Genomic DNA, 26,290 nt, shown 5'->3' on the forward strand with positions numbered 1-26,290 from the left:
GATTTAAGCTATTTACCCTCTGGTTGGGGAGATGTGCAAACCATTTACTCCTCAGTATCTTTGGTTTGGGAAAGATAGAATTTACCAGGTGGCTGCACACTGCTGTTTATCTGCCTCATCGTCCCTATTCCGCTTGTCTGGGAATTTTCCTAGCTTCTTCCTATTCTGTAATAGAAGCAGCAGCCAGGGAGTAAAATCTCAGGATGCCGAGGTGAAAATTCTGTACAAGTCTTGGAGCTAATTGGATTTAAGGACTGAAGTTGAAAAACAAGATAAATGTAGGTCTGAAGTTTCTGGCTCTGCTTGATAAATTTGACCAGAAGGAAGTCAAGAGAATAAACAAGTTGAATTTTAGTTTTGTTGGATTTATAATCTTTCTAGATGATTTTACTTGAATAATGTAGCAAACAGTTGGGGGAAAAAATAACATTAGAGATCTAAGGTGGGGTCATAACTGGACATAAAGGTTGCATGGGTGAACTGTGACACAGTGAGCATTGAAACTGTAGGGTGAAAGAGTGAAGCAAGGACTACTTTAGGAATATCCACCTTTAAGGGGTGGGACAAGTTAGGGCATCAGAGAAAGAGAGTAAGCGCTGAACAAGAAACCAGAACCCTGTCACATTGGAGCACTAAAAGAAGAACTGCTTAAAGGGGGGGAGGGGGAGAAGACACAAAATCTTCTTAATAAAAAGAAAACCACAGGAATGAGATCTATAAAACGCTTTTGGATTTGGTATTCTGGAATCATGGGAACATTAATGAAGTACAATACATTTTGTTAAGCAGTGAAAGTGAAAGATTGTAAGAAGTTACAAGGCAAATGGTAGGAAAGTTGACTGTCTGAATACTGTTGTTGGCATATGATTTAGTGCAGAAATGTGTGGGCAGACTTTTTTGGCATGAGCTTTCTGTCAGGACTCATTGAACCAATTTTGAGCTTACAATTTTAGGTATAATGTAACAACCATAGATAGCATTTGGTTTTATTCTACAAGACACTGAATGGTTAGATTTCCACATATGAATGCATCCTGACATTCGAATTGCACTTCCCTCCTTGCTTCTTGGTGAGATGTCATTATGGATTTGCCATTGATCTTCAGTTCATTTTGCAGTGAAACACTGTGCTTCAGCAGTTATGCCTTTAGACCAGTGTTTTTCAACCTTTTTTGGGCAAAGGCACACTTGTTTCATGAAAAAAATCACGAGGCACACCACCATTAGAAAATGTTAAAAAATTTAACTCTGTGCCTATATTGACTATATATAAAGTAATTCTCTTGAATAGGAATCAAATAAACACAAAGAAAGTATTTTATAATTACTTTATTATGAAATATTAAGTAAACAAAATAGTGAAAAATTATAAAATTCTTGTCTGCACCTACGGCACACCAGGCAACATGTGCCGCGGAACAGCGGTTGAAAAACGCTGCTTTACATCAGGATGGTGCTTTTTCTGTGCTGTCAATCACCATGCCCATACTCATTTTTTATTTATTTCATCTTCATAGGTTTGTATGACCATTTTGAGGCTATGGTTTTGCCCTGTATTAAAGCAGAGATTGGAAAAAAGTTAGTTGTAGGAACATTCTTAGACTGAATGCACGTTGGACTAGGAAATAATATTGTACCTCACATAATAATTATAACTGCTGATTACTCAGAGTATTACAATTTGCTGAACACCTTTCTATGTAAGTTTCCCACATCATCTCTCAGCCGTATTCAGTTCAGCAAGATAGATTATCAGGGAAGAATAGCAGGAAAAGTGATTATGGTACAGTGAAATTATTATATCTTTATGGACTGGGTTCAGGCTGGACAGGGATAAAATTCTAACTCTATCACTATCTGTTCTCTATGGTTATGATAAGAATGAAATAAAATAACATGAAAAATTTTATAGTAAGTTCTCATCAGGTCATAGCTGATTATTCTCTCCATATTTCACACGAGGAATCTGGAGTAAAGTAACTTGACCAAGTTCACATAACTTGTAAGTGGTAGAAGTGGGATTCAAACTCAGCTCTCTCAGCCTCAGTTTGTGCTGTTCCCAGTGGATTAGTGTTGTCCATATTCTTTCACACACATCTATCTACCAAAAGACAATGCTGGAACTCAAACCCAGATTTCAATATCTGCTCTCTTCCCACAATGCCAAGCTGCTGCCATAGGCGACTAGAATCTTTTCAACTTTAAGATTCCGTGCCTCTGAATCAGAGGGCAAAGCTCGGGAACACAAATGCAAACAGGTACATCTTTTTCCTTTACAACCATGATAATTCCAGCCTTTAAAACCCACACACTGTCAACCCTCCTAAAAATGGATGAATGAATGCTCCAGAGTAATACTTGGTTCTGGGGAGGAAGGGCAATGCTGACCCTTAGCTGAGGGGCATAAGAAAGCCCAGTTACCTAATTATAATACAATTGTGCTGCTTCTCAGCATGATGGCACCAGTTTGAAAATTGTATAAATCAAGATCCTGGCATATTTGCTATTAGTGATTTTTTCTTACGATAACCAGATGAAGGCAGTCTATTTTCTGCTTTTCATAATGCTGCCTTTACATGTTTTGCAAGATATTTTGTTGGTTTTGCTTTTAGTTGAGCCTCTCTTCAAAGGGTTGAGTTACTTTTATTGATCAATAACAAAACCTGAATGTCAAGTATAAAAGGCTTTTAAGGATTTTTCCATTGTTGTCGGCACCCACTGCTGTTACTAGTATTTTTCTTCATTACTAAAGAGGGTTTGTTGCTTGCCCAGTTCATACAGATCTGTGCCCTCATCATGAGCTACAGCATTGGAATCATACTTGTACCCAGGGCTTTGTGTTAATGGCTCATTTTCTTTTTCTGTATCTTAGTGATGTAAAAATGTAGCCTCAAAAATAAGCAAAACTTTTAATGTATGATACTGTGGGTTTGTTTTGTTTTTTTAATTGGGGTATTATGTTGTTCTGAAGTGGTGGTAAATTTACTAATCGAGCCCTAGCTGATTTGGCTCAGTGATAGAATATTAGCCCTTGGACTGAAGGGTCTCAGTTTCAATTCCAGTCAAGGGCATATATCTTAGTTGCAGGCTCCATCCCTGGCCCTGATCAATGCCTGCAGGAGGCAACCAACTGATGTGACTCTGTCACATTGATATTTCTCTCTTTGTCTCTCCTCCTCACTTCCACTCTCTCTAAAAAACAGTGGGAAAATATCCTCAGGTGAGGATTAGCAACAACAAAGAAAAATTACTCATCAAACTTGGGCAATAAAATGAACAGACATCATGAAGTTATCTTTTGACTATATATTAATTTAATCAGTTGGTTTCCATCACCTTGCCAACTAACACAGAGCCCTGATAAAGAAGAGATTTAGTAGTTATTAGTCTCAACATCATCAGCCAACAGCTGGTTTTAAATGAGTCCTAAGCTCTCACAGTTTCAATAAGCCACCCAGGAGCTCCGCTTAACTATTTTTATAAAATTCTTTTCTCTTCCCAGTGTATTCAAGTAAATTTTCATAACAGCTGGGACTACACAAAACTGATAGCATCTTAAAAAACATCTTCAGCAAGACGGATTAAGTTCCAGAAAGGAAAGCATTTAGAAGTTTATTTTATTATCTTAACCTTTGTTGACTTGAATGATTAAACAGATTCTTTGGCTCTGCTAAAGCATTTGGGCTTGGATATTAATTTGAGGTTCTTATTTACTTAACCCTTGCCTTCCTCTAGCCCTAATGAATACCCTACTCATTTGGTACTGAATGTATTGCCTGTGAAAAGGGAATTGATAAAATACAATGGAAAGAAATAAGTTGTGAGAAAATTATTTTAATGCTTTCCAGATTCAGAAGAAGTTGGCATGGAAACAGCAAGCCTGTTAAAAATTGCAAACGTTCTTGTTATATTTTATAATTAGAGTTCTCCATGGAGTGTTCTCTTATCACACTTCAAAGCATGAAGAGCTGGCATATTTAATTGAGCCCAGGAACATTTGTAAATTTTTCCTAATGTGGGTCAATTTAAAAAAAAAATGATCTTTGAAAACAATTGTTGATGTGTAGACAATTTTTCCCTTGAAATTCAGTGTTGTAAATTACATCTCAGTTATCGGTCGTATAACTGAGCTCATCAAGAATAAAAGGGAAAAGAGGATTTTGGAAAGGTTGAGAAATAAATTCTATCTATTTTACATGATTTTAAACCTTGTGCATTTTTGTCTAATGCAAAAGATTAAGTAAACCTGTAAGTATACTAACCCAGTGTGGTAAACTTTCATACAAAATATTTGGAAGTAAAAGTGAAGGTTTTGCTCCACCCAGCAACTTGTAAGCACTTTCCATAACAAAAGAATAGAAAGCCTGAGATTTTAGCCCTTAACTGAAAATTCTTTTACTGACTGAGAATGTATCAGACTAAAACCCAAATCCAGTCATAAGCAAGTCTGACAAGGCATTCTGGAGAATGATGCCAACCAGTTTAAATAACTATTAGATTTCCTTTCAGTGTTTTTAATGCAGTAAACTTCTTAACAAAATAACTATTAATTCTATTTTATAAAGTAAAAGAAAGATTTCATTTGCCCACACTTTTGCTTATATCAACTGCAATATTCTCCTTTTTAACTTTTTTACATGATTTATATATCTGGACATATACTTTACCATCTTTTCAGGATAATGTGCATCATTTCACATATTTGTTTTTGAAATGAGTGGAATAAAAGGCTTCAGGTAAAATGTTATTTAATATCACTATATTTCTTTTGTTTGAATTTTTACAAGTGCTGCTCTCTGTAAAATATTTTCTAAATATTTTAAAGAATACCTTGATACATTAATGATCTCTTAAACACAAAACCATACAAATGATTTTGCTCTTTTTATCACAGAGTTAAGCATGTTATTTTCTCTTGAATTAAAACACAAGTCTTACATTTATTAACCCATATAATGTGGAGCTATGATTTTCATTAATTCTTACAAATGAAGCATATTATAAAATGTGGAGGGAAAGATAGATCTGGAATTGATGACTTTCAATATTATATTAGGAAGAGAAATTAAGCCTTTAGATAAATATGTTAAAAGCTGTATGTGAAGTGGACCAAGAAAATCGAACATACTATATTGTTGGTAATATCTATGAATAATGAGCATATTGGAAATAGGAAGTACAGCAATGTATAAGTAATTTGCACGAGCAAAATCCAACATAATTACCACCATTCTTTTTCCATCATTCCCAAAAGCAGAATTATAGTTGCTACAAAAATGTTAATGAAGTGGATTAACCAAATAGAAACCAAATAAGTATGAGACGGCAGATTTTTAATGGTGCATCAAGGTTTGCAGAAGGGACTAGACTGCAAGACCATATATTTGATCCTTCCCTTCAGAATGGGTGAAATAATGGCTTCTACACTGACAGATCGTGTTTAGGGAGAACAGTTCCTGCGGCTCTGAATGAGATGGGTCTCTGGAAAGTCATTTATGCCAGACAGCAGCGTCCTTTCATAAGCATAGCCACACTAATGTGTCCAGCAGCTCCTCAGAGCAGACACAGGCTGTAAATCACAAGTGGCAAACAGGACTGGCTTTGTAGGGAAAGTATGTCGGTGGTGAGATCTTACTTCCAATGCAGTTCCATAGCAACTTTGAAGGGAGCAGGAAGCTTTGTTCCTCATCTCTCAGAATTCAGTTAATTTTTTGTTTGATAAATGTTGATGTTAAGAGAAATTCTTTCCAGCACAAATAAACTTTTGAATGATTTAACCCCCACAAAAATAATAGTTACAATAATAACGATGATGATAATGGTAATAGTGTGACACGATTGTTTTCATAGTTTCACATGCCAAGAAAACTTGTGGGCGTTCTTATCATGCTATTAGCTTGTGAGTTTAGCATGAATCTGTTGATAAAGAAGCCTTAGTGATGGAAAAGTTGATACCAAGCCCTCCAATGTAGCATTCGAAACATCAAGGAACTAGTGACATAGGACAGGAACTTTAGTTAGCGACAGGCCTAAAGGAATTCACTAGAGTTAAGATGGTGAAATGATGGTGAGTAAGCAAGAGGAGAGAGAAACTGGCGTGGCCTGGTGGCAGTGTTGTTCTGGCTCGAGGCCTGTGTGATGTGATGGGAAATAGCAGGATCTAACTATAACCGTAGGAAGTTCAAGGGAACAACAGGTGGTAGTTGCTGCCCCATTCACCATGTCTTCAGTAGAACATGCCAGCTGGACATTCTGAGTTTACTGGCAGGTGAAGAAAAAGATAAAGGAGACGCCATCAAACTTTTAATTAAGAAAACTTTTATCAAGCTTATTTTTAGATGTTGAGTTAATCTATTTACCTAAACTATTAAAATTTTGGCCCAACCTTGAAATATCTCACCCAAGTCTTGACCCCATTAAGTCTCAGAGGAGGTCATCACTGTGTGAGGTTTCCGGGATCGGAGAAGGGACATTCTTCCACTGGTGAAGTAGGGAGTGTGGAATGAAGCATGTGACTGAGGGAGTCAGGCCCAAACCCAGAACACAGCAGAGAATCTGCTAAAACATGCCGTGCCAGGTTGCATATGCTGTCATACTTTGTCACTTGGACTTGTTCAAGGTTTACAAGTTGTTCCTCATATTAAAAATTATCAAATGCTTACCTTTTCTTACAACCTACCATTTAAATTATTGTACTTTATCTTATTCTGTGTATATATGTATACACAGAATATAGGGAGATATTATATATATATATATATATATATATATATATATATATGAAATTTATTAACAGAAGTTATTCTATCTCTAGAGATATTTTGTATATAAATATATATGTATATATTTATACAAAATTTCATTTGCCTATATTATTTGTATGAAACAGAGTTCGCCATGAGTATAGATTATTATTATTGATAACATATATAAGTTAATAACACATACAAATGCTAACCTACTTTTATTTATACTCCAATTCCTATTAAGAAAAGATAGACAAATATTCAAAGCAACATGGGAAGTTTAGTTGGATTAGACTGATATATCCTTCTTAACTGTTATCAAAAAAGCATTTTTCTACTTAGTATGACTTTTCAGAAATGCTTAGAGATTATAAATTAACTTTTATTAATTTAATGACTAATTTTTATTCTTTCTTTTTAAAAATATTTTTTCCTGTCTTTTTAAAAAAATTAACTTTATTATTGAAAGTATTACAGATGTCCTCTTCCCCCCCCCCCCCCCCCCCCCCCGCACCTGCCTTCCTTCTGAGATTTGTCAGTCTGATCCATGCTTCTGAGTCTCTGGATCTATTTTCTTCATCAGTTTATTTTGTTCACTTAGCCTGCAAGGAACACTCTTTCAATGTTCTTTTGAAAAGGAAATGCTGGTTGTGGCAGTTCTTGATTCTCATAAAAGCACTGGCTCTGACTTCCAGAAGAGTCTGTTGACTGAGCTTTTTTGCAGTAATCTTTAAGGGACAAATACTTGCCTAGTTGCTACTTCTTAGCCATCTATTTTCTTTACTAGTAGCCCTGCACATGAATCCATGCACCAGTAGATCTCTGCAGGGCCTGGCCACTCCATGCCTGTTGCCCAGAGACCCTCCATGGCCAGGGTGGAAGCTTGTCTCGTCGCTGTGACAATGAAGCAAGCATTCCGCCTGGCTGCTCATGTTGCATGATCTCAGTGGCTGCCCCCACCCCCTCCAGGCCTGGGAGACTCCAGCAGGGCTGAGGGGACTGGATGCTGACATCTTGTGACTATGGGTGCCACCATATTTGTGACAGAGTGATGGTTAATTTGCATATTACCGTTCTATTAGATAGGATATTTCTTAGTGTTCAAGGAAGTCAGAAGTTCCTAGAATGTCAGCACTAGAATTTTTTTTTTTAATTTTCTTTTAGATATGAAAGGGGCACAAACATATTTCTTGCATTGCTTGCATTATAGCAGCACCTTTTAATTTTTCAGTCTTGATTCTTCTTTACTCTCAATGTATTTTTATCCTACTGAACAGTTATTTGAAAAGTTTAACATTGGAAAGATTGTGAATCATTAGCATAGTTTTATCAGATGTATTGGAAATTGGAAATTATCTTGTCTTCATTAAAATGGCTGATATCCATCATATGGTAAAAGCTGCTAGTTACAATTCAACCATTCCTATTGACATTTTAAAATTTCTTCAAAATTATGTCTCTGTTGTTAAAAGAATTTATAAGCCATATTATAATCAATATAATTTTGATGATGAAAACAATAGTAATGAATATTTTACTTTTTACTAAAATGTTAGTCTTTCTCTGCCTAGTAGGTAAATACTATGCTTAAACTCATTCCTTATACACCACTTTCATTTTCTGTCATAGACAAATATATATTATTTCTGCATGGACAAATTATAGTTTCCAGGGAATCTTCCAGTATTAGAATACAGCATAATACAGCCATTCTATTTTTTGTTATCTTTTTTGCTCAATTATTTTTCAGTCTTACAACTGTTTGTTTAATAGTCATTCACAATTATTCAGTAATATTGGAAAAGGAAATGAACTTTGAGGAGATACAGGAAGAAGGTAACTGTTCATTTGGGTCTGTCCATAAAATTAATGCAGAGATTTACAACTTCACTCTTCATTTCATACTTTTCGGCAGAAAAGTCAAACAAAATCAGAATGGAGAAAGGTTGCCATGTCACCAGTATAATGCTGAACGTTATGCTGTAACTCTATACTGGTCTGTGGTATTACTTCCACTTTGGAGCCATGTAGTTGTAATAAAATGTGTCATAGAAGAATGCAAAGTTTGAGTCATGATATCTGCCCCCGATTTTATATAGTAACTATTATAACAACTTGAGACTTTTAGAATGTGTCCAACAAAATAGCGCATGCCAACAGGGTTGTAGTTTGAGAAACTGTCACAACTTATATGGGATTTCTTTTTAGGGTGGAGGGTGATACCCTTGGTTGAAGCAGGGGAAGGAGATTCATTATCTTTATTTTTCCTTTCTTTTGAAATTGGTACATTATTTTATGCAATCTTCCCCTGTGCTTTGAATTAATATTTCTCAAGAGGCAGAGTAGAGGCTAAAAAGTGGTATCCTGGACCAGAGTCTGATAGTAGCTAAATTTTATTTGGCTTTCACAAATTGGCTGCTAACATTTTAATACTGGCCATTTCATATAAAAGTGTTATTTTTTTAATGTATCTTGCTCCCTTATTATTTTTTAAAGTATAGTTGACATACAATGTTATATTACTTTCAGTGTACAATGTAGTGATTCTGCAGTTACATACCTTACAATGTCATCACCATAATAAGTCTATTTACCATCTGTCACTATACAAAGTTTATTACAGTATTATTGACTATATCCCCTGTGTTGTACATTCTATCCCCCTGACTTATTTATTTTATAGCTAGACGTTTATATCTCCTATTTCCCTTCATCTTTCTCACCCATCCCTCTACCCTTCCAGCTTCTGGCAACTTTCAGTTTGTTTTTTCTATGAATTTATTTCTGTTTTATTTTGTTTGTTCATTTGTGGGTTTTCTTATTTTTTATTTTTTAGATTCCACATGTAAGTAGTCATACAGCATTTGTCTTTTTCTGCATTTTTATTTCATTTAGTATAATACCTCTAAGTTCATCTATATTGTCACAAAAGGAAAGATTTCATTCTTTCATATTGCTGAGTAATATTCCACTGTGTGTGTGTGTGTGTGTGTGTGTGTGTGTGTGTGTGTTACATCTTTATCCATTTCTCTATTAATGGACACCTAGGTTACTTCCATATCTTGATCACCTATCTGGTCCCCCATATAAACAAGTGACGTTTTATATAATAAAGAGGTAATATGCAAATTGACCATCACTTCAACACAAAAGATGGCCACCACAAGATGGTCGACAGGGAAGGGCAGTTGGGAGGGACCAGGCATGCAGGGGTGGGCAGTTGGGGGTGACCAGGAGTGCAGGGAGGACAGTTAAAGGTGACTAGTTGGCAGGAGAGGGGAGTTAGGGGAGACGAGGCCAATAGGGCAATTATGGGTGACTAGGCTGGTAACGGAGGGAAGTTAGAGGTGAGTGGGCCAGTATGGGAGGGCAGTTGGGGTGACCAGGCCTGCAAGGGAGGACAGTTAGGGGTGACCAGGCTGGCAGGGGAGGAGTTAGGCATCAATCAGGTTGGCAGGCAGGGAGGCAGGGAAGTGGTTGGGAACCACAGTCCTGGATTGTGAGAGGGATCCCAGATTAGAGAGAGTGAAGGCTGGGCTGATGGACACCCCCACCCCTGGGGAAAATTTCGTACACTGGGCTTCTAGTCAAATATAAAGGTAATTACAGAGCATTCAAGCATGTTCTAAATTGCCATCAAAATTTAGTCCCATATGGAAGCATGCAGATTTCAGGGATGTTTTCAAGTCACAGGCTATGTTAGATTTGTGTAATAGAATTGACTCTGAGAAAACACTAAAACTTTAGGGTAAAAATCAAAGGGGAATACAGCGTTGGAGAATAGGACCAGTGGAGTAGTGGAGGAAGGTTCTTAGAGTAGTACTACCAAGTAACATCAGTCTCTAGTGAACTCTTCCAAGCACTCCATTTCTGGGTGTTGCTGAGGTCATTTTTGAAGAGTTCCACTGTTGCAGAGGGCTATCAGGCATTTGCTGTGGGGTCACATTTATTTATGGAGGAGGGTGAACTTCGGGTGTGACATAGGAAATACACGGGTAACTGTACACCCGTTATAGCTGAGCCCCATGGGCCGCTTGCCAGCTCTTTTACATGCTGGCTTCCAGCCATCTGCCCCTTCTGTTGGAAGAAGAAAAGAGGCTGCCATCCAGGGAGCATGCCCAAGGAATTGTAGAGTCAACTCAATCTAATACCATACAAAGGAAGTGCAGCAAATACCCAGGAAGCCAGAACTAAATAGTTTCTTGGGAACAACAGGACACTTTTGCTTTCTCTCCCAGAATGAAGAATGCAAAAAACAAGTTGCATTTTTCTCACAGGCTGCTGGACAAATGCCTATTTTTCCTTCAATATAAAGTGCCCTGTCAGCTAACAAATCCCCTGTTTTCTTGGCACTGTTCTTTCCTAATCCTGCTGTGCCTATTCTCTCAGAGGTAGACTGTTTCCTTTTAGAAAATGGATAGGATACATTCAGGTTGAGGTGAGCCTTGACCTGGCAAACTCGGCTAAAAAGCAGCCTCGGTTTCATGGAATAGTAGATACAGAATATTATTGTACACTGTCGTGATACTGTGCCACCTCAGAGGGAAGAGTACTTAAAAATTAAAAAGGCTAGTAATTTGTGGCCCATAATTTATAATTTGTATTTTAAATGCAAATTGCATAAGATTCAGATGGGATGGAATTAAAGTTTCCTTTTGCATTATTTAAATTTGTAAAGGGGGGGCCTCTTAACCAAATTATTATGCAGCGATTGGTAATCAAAGTGATCTTCTAAACAAGATTTCTGGAGGAGGGCTTTTTAAAAATTTTCTAAAAGAACAAAAGTTTTTACAGTTCTGTTTTTACATTTACTTGCAGAACATATGCTAATTACACTGTACTTTTTAATTCATTAAAGCAGTTAATTAAAAGACGTATACTTGGTAACAGTTGATCAGGATAATTCTGATTAAAACATAAATCAGAATTATAAAAGCAAATTTATTTTTAATTACTGTAAACTTATATAAAATTATAATATATATAATTCAGATTGCCATGTATGTAGACAACGCATTTGCTAGACTAGCCTATATTAACAAGTTTCATTGTTCAAAACTAAGTTAAATGCTTTAACTGCAAATCTTATTATTCTTTCTATATTCTCTCATTCTGTTAAAAGGATCTTTATTGTCAACTTTGAAACAAGCTAACAACCCTTTCTTGAAGGCCTTGCAGTCAAATGTGTTTCAGAATCAAGAGTTTTAGGCATTAGAAAGTTAATACTGTTTGGATACTGCTTATTGTCTGACACACTCAGAGGCCTAAAGCTCAAGCTATCAATTTCTGCAGTGAAACACATGTGTGTTCACACTAGGAAGGAGTATTAGTGACCATAAATGGCCTCACATTTGTTCAACTCCATCTTTGCCATCAAGTGACTTTGTTGCAAACTTAAAAAAACCTTTTGTTCAGACTTATGAAAACATTTTATTTAGTACACTTTAGAATTACAGAAAAGGAATCAAGGACTATATTGGCATTTTTAATCTATTCTTCATAATTTTGCCTGGGTTGCCTTCCTGATACCCATTTATGCCGCGGCACCTTCATTGTGTATCTTTTTGGCTTCCCACTACTTTTCTTTAAGCTACTTGAAAGACCTTCCAAAAGTTATATCCTATAACTTTTCCATGTGCTTTCCTAAAAAGTAACTACTTCACTCCAATCAAACTCAGCATACTGGCAATCACAGAGTGTACATTCCACATCTCACTGCACTTCAAACTGGAGTACCTTGCCTCAAGTCCCCAATCCACGTCAGACACTATGATCCTTCCTCTCCTGTCTGGAATCCTACCTTTATAGGAGCCTTGCCCCTTCCCTAGTCAAAATATGCTTAAATACACCAGTGAGAGAAAGACAAGTGCCATATATGGAATCTAATGAACAAAATGAACTAACAAGCAAAATAGTGACAGACTCATAGGTAGGGAGCAGGCTTACAGCTTGGGGAAAGAAGGGGCTGGGTGGAGGGATTGAGCAAAAAGGAAAAAAAGAGAAAACTCATGAGTACAACAGTATGGTGATTGCTGGGGAGGGTTGGGGCGGGGAAGGTGGAAGAGGGTACATGGGGGACATATGGTGATGGACAGAGACTTGACTTGGGGTGGTGAACACACAGTACGGTGTACAGATGTTGTGTTGTGGAATTGTGCACCTGAAACCTGTACAATTTTGTTTACCAGTGTCACCCCAATAAGTTCAATAAAAATAGAAAGGAAAGAATGTGCTTAAATGGAATACCGCCTGCCCTTTAATTACAGCACTAATTTAGTATATTATCCATTTGCATGGATAGTCATGTGCTAACTTCCCCACCCAACTAGGTTTAAACCATTCAGCTTTTTTTCAGTGTACTTGGTGTGAGCATACAATTACACAACATTGATTACACGAATAAATGAATGTGTTAGTTAAGATCTCTCTTGATCTCATCAATCTGACCACCCACAAGGAACCTTACACCCTGTGGTCATTGCCATTGCCCAGATCCTAAACGTCCCCAAGTGGAGAACAGGATAAAGATCTCAAGGGAGTACCAAGAAGACAGACTCTGTGTTCCAAGTGCAGATTTAGTATTACTTTGGAAAAGGAAACTATTTTCTCTTTGATTTCAGTATTCATCCTGACAGTACTATCAAGAAGGCAAGGTGTCCCGCCCCTTCGAGTGTGCCCAGGCAGTAAGGGTCTACAGGGCTACTCCGTTCTGTGGGTCTCCACCTGAATAACACGTCCTGGGAGAAGACCCTCCTGACTGGTTGGGTTAACTTTCCTTTCTGTGCACTCTCATAGCTTTTGTTCTGTTAATAGTCACCATATTTACTTTTGGGGTATGAGTCTCAATCCAAAAACTCAGGTCAGTAATAAATAGGACCTAATTTTCTGTAAAAATTTGATTTCTGAATCTGAGCCTCTATTCTTCTGAGCTGATAAAAATAAACAAATAAAAAACATCATCTCTGCAATGTCCTCCACCTTTAGGTCCGCTTCACACTTCTGGGGGTCTTACAGTATCGAACGATCTGAGGTTGGCAGACCACACAGTGTGCTGCTCAGAGGCTGCATGCCTTGACTGACTGGCATGGCCCTTCAGATACAGGGTGTCATTCCTACATCTTGGGGCACAGGAAACTTTCTGCAATGTCTGAGCCACCCTTCAGACCGGGGAATCTTTTGCAAGGCTTCCTCTGTTCCCAGACATCTAAATATGTCATGTACCACTTTAAAAAAAAAAAAAAAAAAAAAAAAATATATATATATATATATATATATATATATATATATATATATATATATATTGATTTCAGAGAGGAAGGAAGAGAGAGGGAAGGAGACAGGGAGGGAGACAGGAAGGGAAGGAGACAGGGAGGGAGACAGGGAGACAGGGAGGGAAGGAGAGAAGAGAGAGAGAGAGAAAGAGAGAGAGAGAGAAAGAGAGAGAGAGAGAGAGAGGGAGAGAGAGAGAGAGAGAGAGAGAGAGAGAGAGAGAGGAGAGAATATCATTGATGGGCTGTCTCCTGCCTTCCCCACACTGGGGATTGAGCCCCACAACCCAGGCATATGCCCTATCTAGGAAATGAATTATGACCTCCTGGTTCATAAGTCAGTGTTCAGCCACTGCACCACACCGGCCGGGTCCATTTTCTTTTTAAAGGTATTATTGACTTCCTGGAAGTGCTGCTGGAAAGCTCAGCTAAGACCCCACTGCTCTTGGGAACCACAGATTTCCTTCCTCTCTTCCAGTTTGTGGGAGTTTCTTCCTAGATATTCTTGATTTCTAGAAATGTAGGTGGGCAAGATTGCTTCCTATCTTACATCCTCAGACATCTTCTGAGGTAATATCAGATGGCCAGAGCTTGGTGAAATGGCAAAAGGAAGTGGAAAAATAAGAGAGAAAAAACCTAGATAAATATATCAAGAGAGATCTCTGTGTAGTAATTGCTTGTTTAATGTCTGCCTTTCTTGGTTAGACTTTGAACTTCATCAAGCCTAAAATAAGGCTTTCTAATCTCAATGTTCAAGTATTGTTTTATTTGTGTTAGGATCCTATTAAAGTCTTCTTGAATAAATGGGGATGAAATTCGGAGACGAGATACATGAAAAATATAATGGCTAAGAGGGCAGACTCAGAGAAGATGGCCCAGGTGTGAATCTTGGCTTTCCTACTTACAGTTAGATGGGAAAAACCCTTAACTTCTTTATGACTCAGATTCTTCATTCATCAGGTGGTGATTTTGAGAATTTATAAAAGTAATGTTTAGCCTGGCAGTGTGAGTCAGTAGTTGAACATCAGCCTGTGACCGAGGAAGTCATGGTTGATTCCAGTCAGGGCACATGCCCGGGTTGCGGGCTCAATCCTGGGGGGCGGGGAGGGAGGAAACTGTGGCATGCAGGAGGCAGCCAATCAATGATTCTCTCTTGATATTTCTGTCTCTCTCTCCCTCTTCCTTCCTCTCTAAAATCAATTAAAAAAATATATATATATTTTTTAAAGTTAACATTTAGCCCTAACTAGTTTGGCTCAGTGGATAAAGCATTGGCCTGCAGACTGAAGGGTCTCAGGTTCAATTTCAGTCAATGGCATGTACCTTGGTTGCGAGCAGCTGATCAGTGTTTCTCTCTCATCGATCTTTCTCTCTATCCCTCTCCCTTTCTCTCTGTAAAAAATTAATATATTTTTTTAAAAGACTGAAAATAAAAGTTAACACTTCTAAAATTCTTAGACTAATACCTGGCACATCATCTGAATAATATGAATGTTATCAGTGGAAGTGGAATTCTTGAGGTACTGTGAGGAAAATAATTTCCTGAGGCATCCATGGGAAGATGAGGTGTCATGGAAAGCTTTACTGATGATGTAAAATTTGGGGGGGTTCTCTTCCAAGGTCCTGTCTCTGTCTGGCCATGGAAGAAGTCCGTTCTTGTCTTCAGCGGGGCCAGAATTAAGGCCACTGCCCAGCATTTCTGCTCCATGTTAAAGTCCAGCCCAGTCCAGCACCTGGCTAGCTTAGCTTGTGTTCTCAGCTGCAGTCCATTTCATGTGGGGTCTGCATAGTCATGTGCCATGCAGCTGCTGAAGGCCGAAAAGCAATGAGACAGAACAGGCAAGTGCCTGGGCTAATGCAGTTCCTAAGCAAGAGAGAACAAGAGTGAGCAAGAGAGAGGATATCCTTTGTCTGGGGATTTTAACTTTTCAAGATTCTGATGGGGTCCACCCCCTAGCCAATCCATTCTTTCCCGGGCTAGACTGACAAACAAGCACCTTCCCTAGGTCACCCCAACTGCACCGTGCATTAGCCTATCTCCTTCTTTGTTGATCTGCAGGGAATGGACCAGTGGTTTCCTGGGGCACATACAGTGTAGCTTCCTGGTGAAGTTGCTAGGTGACCATGCCTATTTCTGGACTTCCCTACGCTCTCTTCCCATTAGTAAAATTAATAAACTAATTACAATGATAACATTAAAGTTAATCACTGTTATTACCATTGTTTTCATTATTTATCTTTATTACTAAGAAATTTTCAGACAGGAGTGTTCTCTTGATGTTCTAAGAGGGAGAACAGCTCTGGCCCAATGCTAGCAAAGTTTATATAAATGAAGTTGATACAATTTTATTTTTGCACTAGAGGCCCATTGAGGAAGATTCCTGCAAGAATAGGGCTTCCTATGGCTCGCTCTCTTCTCTGCTGCTTTGCTCCTTCTTCAGTACTTGGCTTTCTTCTACACTGTTCTCAGTCTTTGCTCCTCGCCTGCATATGGAAATCAACCACCATCTTTGTTGGATTAATTTGCATACTCGCTCCTGATTGGCTGGTGGGTGTGGCAGAGGGATGGTCAATTTGCATGTTTCTCTTTTATTAGTGTAGATGAGCTCTCAGACTGCTAAACTATTTTATATTTCTTTCCTGTATTCTGTGTCTACTCTGGTTCCCTCAGGATCATGCTTCTTCAGGAATCTGACTTCTTTTCATCTTCTGTTGGCCTTTCTTAGCCGTATGTGCTTAGGAAACATTGCAGTGACCCCAGGGATCCCTTATTAGGTTGTATATGACAGCTAGAGCCTTTCTCAGTACCTGTCATTCAGGCAATTTTTCTTATATTTCACACTTGCCAGTGTTGAAGTTTATCTGCCATCTTTCTGCTTATTCGCAGATCATTTGTGGTTTGCCTTTACTTAGCATTCAAGTAGCTACAGTATTTAATGAGATTTGTCAATGCAGAGATTGCATTATTCTCTTTCTCTTCTAGATAATTTGAAAATTCATACTTGTCATTTACATGTAAAAAAATAATTTCTGGAGTGACTAGGGTTAACATTTGTAATAGAACACAATAGAATAGAACTTGGAGTATCTATAAAAAAAGAAAGACTAACTTTCTGAGCCAATATTGCATTCAACTACAGGAAGCTAGGTTCTTTTTATAAATAGTACTTCCACAAAGTGATCTTTTTCAGGCAATTATAAATTCTGATTTTCATATTCGTTTTCATATTCAAATGCTCATATTATGATTTTTCGTAGGATTTCTTTAGCTATTTAGAACTATTTATAGTTGCTTTTTCTCTTCAGACAGATTGTACCATCTACTACAATGTGGAATGATTTAGTGGTAAATTCTCTTTCTCTTAATTCGTTTCCTGCTGTTAAACTAAAGTTATTCTTTTACCTAAATATTTTTGCATTCTATTATACTATTTCCCCATCTGGTCTCTCTTAACAAGAAATCATCTTATCAACTTCTCAGAATATTTATCTTTATTTATGCTGCACACATAACCACTGTGATGGTTGTGTTGTAATGCATGATATATTTTGGGCAAACAGAATCATGATGTTGTTTACATTCTGGAGAAGCTTAGGGATTCTCATTTCTCAGCATAACACAAATTTTTTTCTTGTATTGGGGCCCTTGGAGACCTTTACAATTAGAATAATTGCTTGTTTTTCCTACTTACCTCTACCACTCCCTGTGCTTCTCCGTGAGCACTGTCAGTGACATTGCCATTGTTAGCTTATTCTTACTATGGGTCATTTCTGTACATTCGTACATCGCAATTAATGATGCAGTAAACAGTGAGGTCAAGTGTGTGTGTCTATCATTTTGAGTCATTTGCCTCTATAGAAGAGAGCTGGCATTCTCCTGCTTCTACAGCCACTTTTATTAATCCTCTTTGTAGTTGCCTCTTTCTCTGCCCATTCCTTAAATGGGAGGCTGCTCTGCCTACAGCCTCCCTTCATGATTTCACAGGGCCCTGTGACTCATGATTCCCATTTGACTCCTGACTATTTTATGTGTATATCTAACCTCCGTTCCTTGGCTGTCCATAGACACCTCAAATTCAGTAAGTCCCTAACTAAATTCATCATCTGTAACCAGCTACCTGCCCAGAAAATCCAGTCTCATCTAGTGTTCCTTCTAACACCCTCTGTTCCTTAGTCTATAGACCAAGGACCATTCTCTGCTCTTTCTCCCTTATTTCAGCCAAGCAATAAATCCTGCAAATTCTACCTCCTTGATATCACTCAAAACTCTCATTATGTCTTTTCCCTAGTTCTAGGGCACAGCCCCTCAACTAGACCATTATAGCATTTTTCTAGACAGTTTCTCTCTGTTAGCTTTTCCTCTTTCTGTGCCCACTGCCACCCTCTCATTCACTTTGCTGAGAGTCTGCCAAGGCTCCTCAAACAAGGCATTAGGTGCATGTACTATTTCCTTCGGAGCCCCTCTACTTCTCCAACAAAATGGCTGTTATCCCATATGATTATCGACTGCTTATTTTTCCCATTGCTCTACCAAACCTGGGGTCTTGGCTCACCATTCAATTCCCAGGGTCTAACACAGTGAATGCTGCACAGAAGGCACTCGATAAATACTTCTGAAATATTGTGGAATATTAGTCAAGCTTTCTTGTATTTAAACTATAAATAAAGTAAAAAGAAATTATAAACACATAAATAGCATAATGACAAAGTCTAGAGTTAGACGTCCTGGATTGAATTTCTGGCTCTATCATTGCCTTATTGAATACTTTTGACAAAACACAAAATTTCTCACTGTAGTGTAATCACATAACACTCATCATTAGTGAGCACACAATAAAAATGACTATAGCATCTTGAATTTATGATTTCCTAGTAGGTTAGAAGCATTACTTATGAATTATTTATTTGTTCAACATCCCTTTGGAGGAGGCTTGCATTTTTCCTTCTAGAAGGTAGTAAAGGGAGAGAGAACCCCTCTTGCAATGGTGTCAAAATACTTGTTCTGAGATGGTTACCTACTTCACAGCATGACAGGAAGGTCCATGAAAGGCTCTCAGTGTTTATGCTCTCAGGAGGAAAACAGGTTGCATACAGTAGTTTTATACTCTTGTATATCAAATTTCGTAAGCATTCAATATATTTGGGGGTGATATTTGTGCAAATAATTTCAGTATTTTAGTTTATTCCTGGATTCATTCTCCATATTTTTCTGGAGACACATTTTCCCCCCCACACCCATTCACACCATCTGTGTACCAGGCAAGTTTTCTGAGATTTAAATCAAGTAAAATATGTCCATTCCACTTACTTAGAAAGATGTATGATTAATGATACCGTGGGAAAATAGCATAGTAATGAACAAGTACTCCCTCTGTATGAACAGTTAGAAAAGCCTAGCAGCTTCAGCACACAAAGCAGTGACCTACAGATAAGCATTCAGCACAGGTACTTTTCAGCCTTAGCCCCCAAGACGACCTGTAGAAAGCAGAGTCAGGCCAAAACAAGATTGGCTCAGTTGATAGAGCATCAGTCTGTGGACTGATGGATCCCAGGTTTGATTCCGGTCAAGGGCATGTACAATGGTTGTGGGCACATCCCCAGTAGGGGGTGTGCAGGAGGCAGCTGATCGATGATTCTCTTTTATCAACGCTTCTAGCTCTCTATCCCTTACCCTTCCTCTCTGTAAAAAAATCAATAAAATATATTTTAAGAAAAGAAAAAGAAAAAGAAAGCAGGGTCAGTTTATCTGTGTGTGAATCTGCAAGTAACCCCAGTGAGAAGATATTCTCTATCATCTTCAAATAGTAACATTTTTAAAATGTGTGCAAATCTTACATTCTACCCCAAATTATGTTAATATTTGCTTTACAAAAACAAAAAAAATTAAATTATACATATGATAAGGGGTCAGTATCTAAAATTTATAAAGAATTTATACAACTCAACATAAAAAAATACCCCACACAATCCCATTTAAAAGTGGGCAAAGGATGCCTAACCCATGTTCACAGACAATAGGGTGGTGAAGGCCTGGAGTGGGGGTGGGGTGGCTAGATGGGGTCCATGGGGAAAAAGGGGAACATTTCTATTGTAAACTCTATTGCAATGCTTTCAACAATAGAGATTTTATATATATATATATATATATATATATATACAAATAATCTGAATAGATGCTTCTCCAGTGAGGACATACAAATGGCCAATAGATATATGAAAAAATGCTCAAAGTCGCTAATCATCAGAGAGATGCAAATTAAAACTACAATGAGATATCTCTTCACACCTATCAGAATGGCTATCATCAATAAGTCAAGAAATAATAAGTGTTGGTGAGGATGTGGAGAAAAGGGAAACCTGGTGCACTGTTGGTGGGAACATAGATTGGCATTAGGCCTGAAGAGAGTCTTATACTACAAACATAATTTTATTGGTTTTGTTAAGCCACAGTGGAAAGCAGTATGGAGCTCCCTCAAAAAAATTAAAAATGGAAATGCCTCAGAACCCAGTGATTCTACTTCTAGGAATATATTTAAAGAAACCCAAAACACTGATTAAAAAGAATATAATCACCCCTATGCTCATTGCAGTGTTACTTACAATAGCCAAGATTTGGAAGCAGCCTAAGTTCCCATCACTAGATGAGTGGATGAAAAAGCTGTGGTACATTTACACAGTGGAATACTACTTGGCTATAAAAAGAAAGAAAAATGGAGAAAATCTTAACTTTTGTGACAGCATGGAGGGACCTGCAGAATATTATGCTAAGTGAAATAAACCAGTCAGAGAAAGGCAAATACCATATGATCTCACTTATATGTAGAATCTAATGAACAGAATAAAGTAACCAACAAAATACAAACATAAATACAGAGGACACACTAATGCTGTCAGAGGGGATGGCTAGTGGGGGCTGGCTGAAAAGGGTGAAGGGATTAAACGAAAAACAAACAAATAAAAACTCAACCTCATAGACACAGAAAACATTATTGTGATTACTAGAGGGAAGGACAGTGGGGAGAGTAGAAGAGGGTTAAAGGGGCATAAGTAGTGCTAGAAGGAGACTTGTCTTGGGTAGTGAACACACAATCCTATAAAATAAAACCCTATTATGCTATAACACGCACTGACCACCAGAGGACAGATACTCATTGCAGAAGCTGTCCCCTGGTGGTCAGTGTGCTCCCAGGGGCCCAGGGGAGTGCCACTCAGCCAGAAGCTGAGCTCATGGCTGGCAGAGTAGCAGCAATGGCAGGAGCCATTCCCACCTCCGAGGCAGCACTAAGGACCCCTTGGGGAATGTCCGACTGCCAACTTAGGCCTGGCAGTGGGACATCCCCGGAAGGGTCCCTGACTGCAAGAGAGCACAGGCCGGGCTGAGGGACCCTCCCTCCACCCCCAGTGCACGAATGTTATGCATCTTCCCTCTAGTACAATATACAGATGATGTAGTATTGCATTGTACACCGGAAACCTGCGTAATTTTATTAACCAATGTCACCCCAAGAAATTTAAAAATAAATAAAAATAAAAATATTTGCTGTTAATTAAAATGAACTCTTAAGGAAGATGCATCATGTTTATTATTGCCTTTGAACACTCCTGGGATATTGACAAGTACCCGTCAAGCATTACCACAACTTTAAAAACACAGGGTCCTAGATCATTGCAGCCCAGGCCATGGGATATTTTGTTAGCATTTAGAATTTCTCCACATGTCCCCTTTCCACTTTGCTACATGTAAACTCTTGAAGTCCTTTTGCTTAGTTCACTAGTGAGATTGTTAAAATGTAGTTCTAAGCACCTAATCAGCAGCATGTCCGAAGTTCAGATGACAAAGAGACATACACTCAGCTTCCTCAAACAGAAAATCTCAGTCTGAGGTGAGAATTACCTCTCCACTTTTGGTTAACACTGGAGACCAAGCTGAGAAGTTCTAAAACTTAATGCTTTATTTGGAGCATTTAGAGAGTCTGATCAAACAGCAAGCTGATCACACTCAGATAGGAGTACAAGAAATGACTTATTTATACATTCAAATTTCAAAACATTTCTGAGGCCTGCCATGTGTGCTGTTAAAAGGTTTTTAATTTTAAATGATTTTTGTTAGATAATCTGTTTAAAGTGACATTATGATTTATCGCCACTAATCAAGATTCTGATCCCTCGTAGACTTCTTGTTTGTATCTGTTTTTGTTCTTTGTTACATAAATATGAGGTTTATACATAAAATTCTGACTGTGTAATATAGGGCTAATGAGTCACAGATGGAAATATGCTGGCACATTACCATCTAATAACATTTTAAACTCATATTCCCTAGTAAAACAAAAGCAAATTGTACACATCTGTTTTCCAACTTGTAGCATTTCTGAATTTGTGTAGAGTCTAGGCTTAAAGGACTTTTACTCAGGGAGGAGAAAAAAGAGGATACAGGTCACCTTGAAACTACCCAGCCACTTAATTGCCTTATCGGAAAGGATTTGGGGAGAGGGATCCGACTTCCTCTGCTCTGCTTCCTGAGGAGCCTCAGCTTTAAAGAATGAGAATCTGGGGCATTAGGGCTGAAAAAAAGTCTCATGGTATAAGCATAGTTTTATTGATTTTGTTAAAAAGAAAAATATATCCCTAGTAAGGGGGAAATAAAGGAGAAAATGTACCCAAACTAATAAAATTGAAAAACGAGAAATTTTCTGGCCTTTCCTAAAAAATATTCTCAAAACAGATTTGGGTGGGAAGAGGAGAAAGACAGTGAGGAGGAGAGGATGTAGGAAGGCAACATGGATTGCCTTGGTGGTGGATCATTTCGTTTGTGTGGTGAACATGTTCTGCATGAGGCAAATGGAGTAAAAAGCTCCCATATCACATGTTGTTGCAAAAGACATAGAACGAAAGCAGAATTTCTCTCTCAGACCTACCCAATCGATACCACCTGGAGGGCTGCCCGAGTACAGTTAGGGAAGTACAGGACTCCGGCTCAGTCTCCCCCGCGCTCCTGGGCTAAGGAATTCCAGCCCACTTTTCTGCTTCAAGGGGTTGTGTCAACTGTCAAGATCTTTTGAAAACAGGTTCGTGACAGAAGTAATTACTATGGAGTGTGACCATAACCCCCCCCCCCCTGACATGAAATGCCCATGTTATAAGAGACAGATTTCCATCTACCACCTCTGCAGGAATTCCTGGAACAGGAAAGGCCTGAGAACCATCAGATGATGCGGGAGGGAAATTCTGATATGTGGGTGGTATGTTGTGAGGCGTGCTGCATTTATTCTGAGGAATACTTCTGATCTGACTGCAAAATTCTACTCATGGTTGTCCAAAAGAAATTAATGCACATATTGTATGTCCTGTGTTGCAGATTCAACAGAATGTCAATAGAGAGAATAATATTAAAGTGTTGTTTTCATAACAATGTCTGTGGTTATCTCCAGTTTGTACTAACATTTTGTACATGAGATTCCAGACATGGTGGGAGTACTAGTATGCCCTGCGATGTATTGTACATGCCACAGGGAGCAGTTACAAGGGTTCTCAATCTGGCATCCCCTTTAAGGGAGGTTCACACGGGAGCCTCATGTGTCTGAGATTGCTTATGGCATGTCAAGCAAGGCAAGACTTAGAGCTGGGACGGGGTGATGTTAGGTACATGCTTGTTTTGTTTGTCCACCAGTGAGATGTCTGTGTGACGTTTTGTGTCGTGTTTTGGTGCTGTGCCCTGTCCATAGGGTCTGCCAGGCTTCCCCACAGTTGCTGCCCTGCACAGTAATCAGATCCTCACCGTCAAGGTTTGTGGTTGGCACCCATGCCCTCCGTCAGAGCCCGCAAATCAGCATAAGGGTGAGCAAGAACAGCTAAACTGGCCTGCCGAGTCCTGCCGCTCCCTTTCACCAAATGTACCAGCTTCTCCAGTCCTTGGACCTCGTGTCCATCAATGAGGTCAAATATATATATATATGAAGGAGGATCTTGAGCCTAGGAGAGAGTTAAGATATTGAAGTCGAGCAAGGACAGTGGACAGAGGCAGGCACAACTCTTCAGGGCAGTGCCGGGCCTGGAGGGTTGAATGAGAATGCTTTGCAAAGCTCTAAATATTTTTCAATCAATTAAATCACCCTAAGTACTCTGGACTTCGGCATCAACAAAATAGCAGTTGCGTTCCTGCCACATTATGCTGGTTGGCAAGTCTGACGGAAATTGAACTGGCACTTTGTCTGAGGACTTTCTGCTCAGAGTACGGAATGCAGGTGGCTCAAGCTTACACTTCCTTAGAAAGGCCCAAACCCATGGCAAAACGATGGGATCCAAAAAAAGGTCCATCTCTCACTAAAAAATCTGGTCTCACCATCCTGGATCAAGGTTACATTTCTTTCAAGAAGAGCCTGAAGGTCTGATGTCAGACACAAGTGCCAGTTCTGTTTTATTTAATGGTCATTATAACTCTAATGCGTATATCTTTATTTCTTTCTTGGGGCCTTCTGATGTCTATTCTTCAACTCTCTCACCTCTGAACTTCAACCTTTGACCTCACCTGACTGATCAGATGGTGTTTCCTAAAATCAATCATGGGTTTCTCTCTGCTGATCAGCAGCTCATTAAACGCCGCTTGATTAAGGTAGTGCTTATTCTTGCTCAAGTCTGATTTCTTCTTTGCATTCAGTTATTACTCTGTATACTGTTGCTTTACCATTTATCTCCATTGGGTGGGGGTGGGGATGGAAGGGTATTTATTTGGCAATATCTTAGAATAAAATTATGTTTAGTGAGCTGCACTTGTTTGAAATATAGATCAAAGTACCAAAATAAAAGGTACAGAGAGCCTGTCTAAATTTTAATTAAGAAAAAGGTCCCTTTTTTTTTTTTTTTTTTTTTTTTTACAAATTAAGCTATATCCAGTAATAGACCCAATTTCTAAGATCTCTAGCTTTGATAATGTATAAGTTATTATAAAGCATGACAAGAGGCTTATACACTTAATTTTATAAGTTTTGAAAAAGTAAACATTGTCTAATTTCAAATGCAGCATTTTATTAAGATGGATATAGCATTGCCATGAATAAAGTTATGCAACGGCTTTATACCACCTCTGAATTGAGGGATAACAGACACAGGATTTCCAAGAGCTGAGAGTGCTGGTTCCTGAGCTGCTTGGTTTTAATAGCTCCGCTCAGCTCCTCAGCATGAATATTTATTTGATCCCTGCTGGCAGGCAAATCGCCTACAGGCTTCATGCTTCTGCTTGCTCTGATTCTTTCATGGTGTAAATGTGAATTAGATAATGCAAATTTAGAGTGTTGAAAAGAAGACCTGGGTCTTTATCATCCATGGTCATGGTTGGTCTGTCCCCCTCTCCATTGTAGGGCGACCAAGGACAAGCTGGGCCCCCAGGCCCGCCTGGCCCTCCAGGCCCACGAGGGCCTCCTGGAGACACAGGGAAAGATGGCCCCCGCGGAATGCCAGGAGAGCCGGTGAGTTGCTTTTTGGATCACTTGTTCTCACAGGTTTGATTTTGCATTAAGGGCTGAGAGTTGGGGAATTAGAAGGTCGGGTGAGTGGAGTGGGTTGAAGGATGGGGGGAAGCTAGGAAAGCCCCCAAGCAGGGCACTGCCAGCCAGGCTTCTGCTTTACTACTCCATCCTGGGGAACTATTCAACCACAAGGACCTGGGGAGACACCTAAGCCGGTGTTCCGGTAAGCCTCCAGAGTCTGATCGGAGAACCTGATGTCACTTGTGTCCTGACTACACAGAGTTCATCGTTGCCTTTGGTTCAACAAAGGAGACTAGCTTGAAACACTAGGTGGGGCATTAATAACATTTTCCAAAAATCGATAGCAGAGGCAATCAAGTCCCATATGATTTATGGAGAGTAAAGAATTTAAATGTTTCTAATATTTAATCTCTTATAAATAACTTGACCAAAATAATTAGTAAAACAGTAAAATTAATGATTATAACATAAGTGGGTCTGGTTTGGATATTATTTGCCCTTTGTATGTGAAGGTTATTAATAAGAATGATTTAAAGTGAGCTGTTACTCTAATAAATTTAATTAAAAAATAAAAGTGATCTCCATACTTAGATCTAAGTACTAAGTACTTAGTGTCAAGTGTCAATATATAGCAGCACAGGACACTAGATAAGTGATTTGCTTTGGTAGAGACAACCCAGCAATTTAAATAAATATGTAGAAAAGGGCAAACAAATTTTACACTTATATTATGAGGTCAGAATTTGAAATTCAGGTTTATTGATGAATTAAATTATTTATTTTATGTATT

General features: G+C 38.6%; 1 protein-coding gene across 3 annotated transcripts in view; it reads left to right on the forward strand.

Moving 5' to 3' along the window:
• The window catches only part of COL25A1 (collagen type XXV alpha 1 chain), a 452,093-nt gene that overhangs the window by 299,740 nt on the left and 126,063 nt on the right, over positions 1-26,290 (forward strand). For all 3 annotated transcript variants that reach the window (XM_036409348.2, XM_045589089.1, XM_036409357.2), the window contains exons 8-9: positions 24,555-24,626; positions 25,372-25,479. In XM_036409348.2, coding sequence (XP_036265241.1) covers positions 24,555-24,626; positions 25,372-25,479 — 180 coding nt within the window. The remainder of the gene's footprint in view (positions 1-24,554; positions 24,627-25,371; positions 25,480-26,290) is intronic.

Source organism: Pipistrellus kuhlii, unplaced genomic scaffold (genome assembly GCF_014108245.1).
Source record: "Pipistrellus kuhlii isolate mPipKuh1 unplaced genomic scaffold, mPipKuh1.p scaffold_m20_p_1, whole genome shotgun sequence".
Classification (NCBI taxonomy): domain Eukaryota; kingdom Metazoa; phylum Chordata; class Mammalia; order Chiroptera; family Vespertilionidae; genus Pipistrellus; species Pipistrellus kuhlii.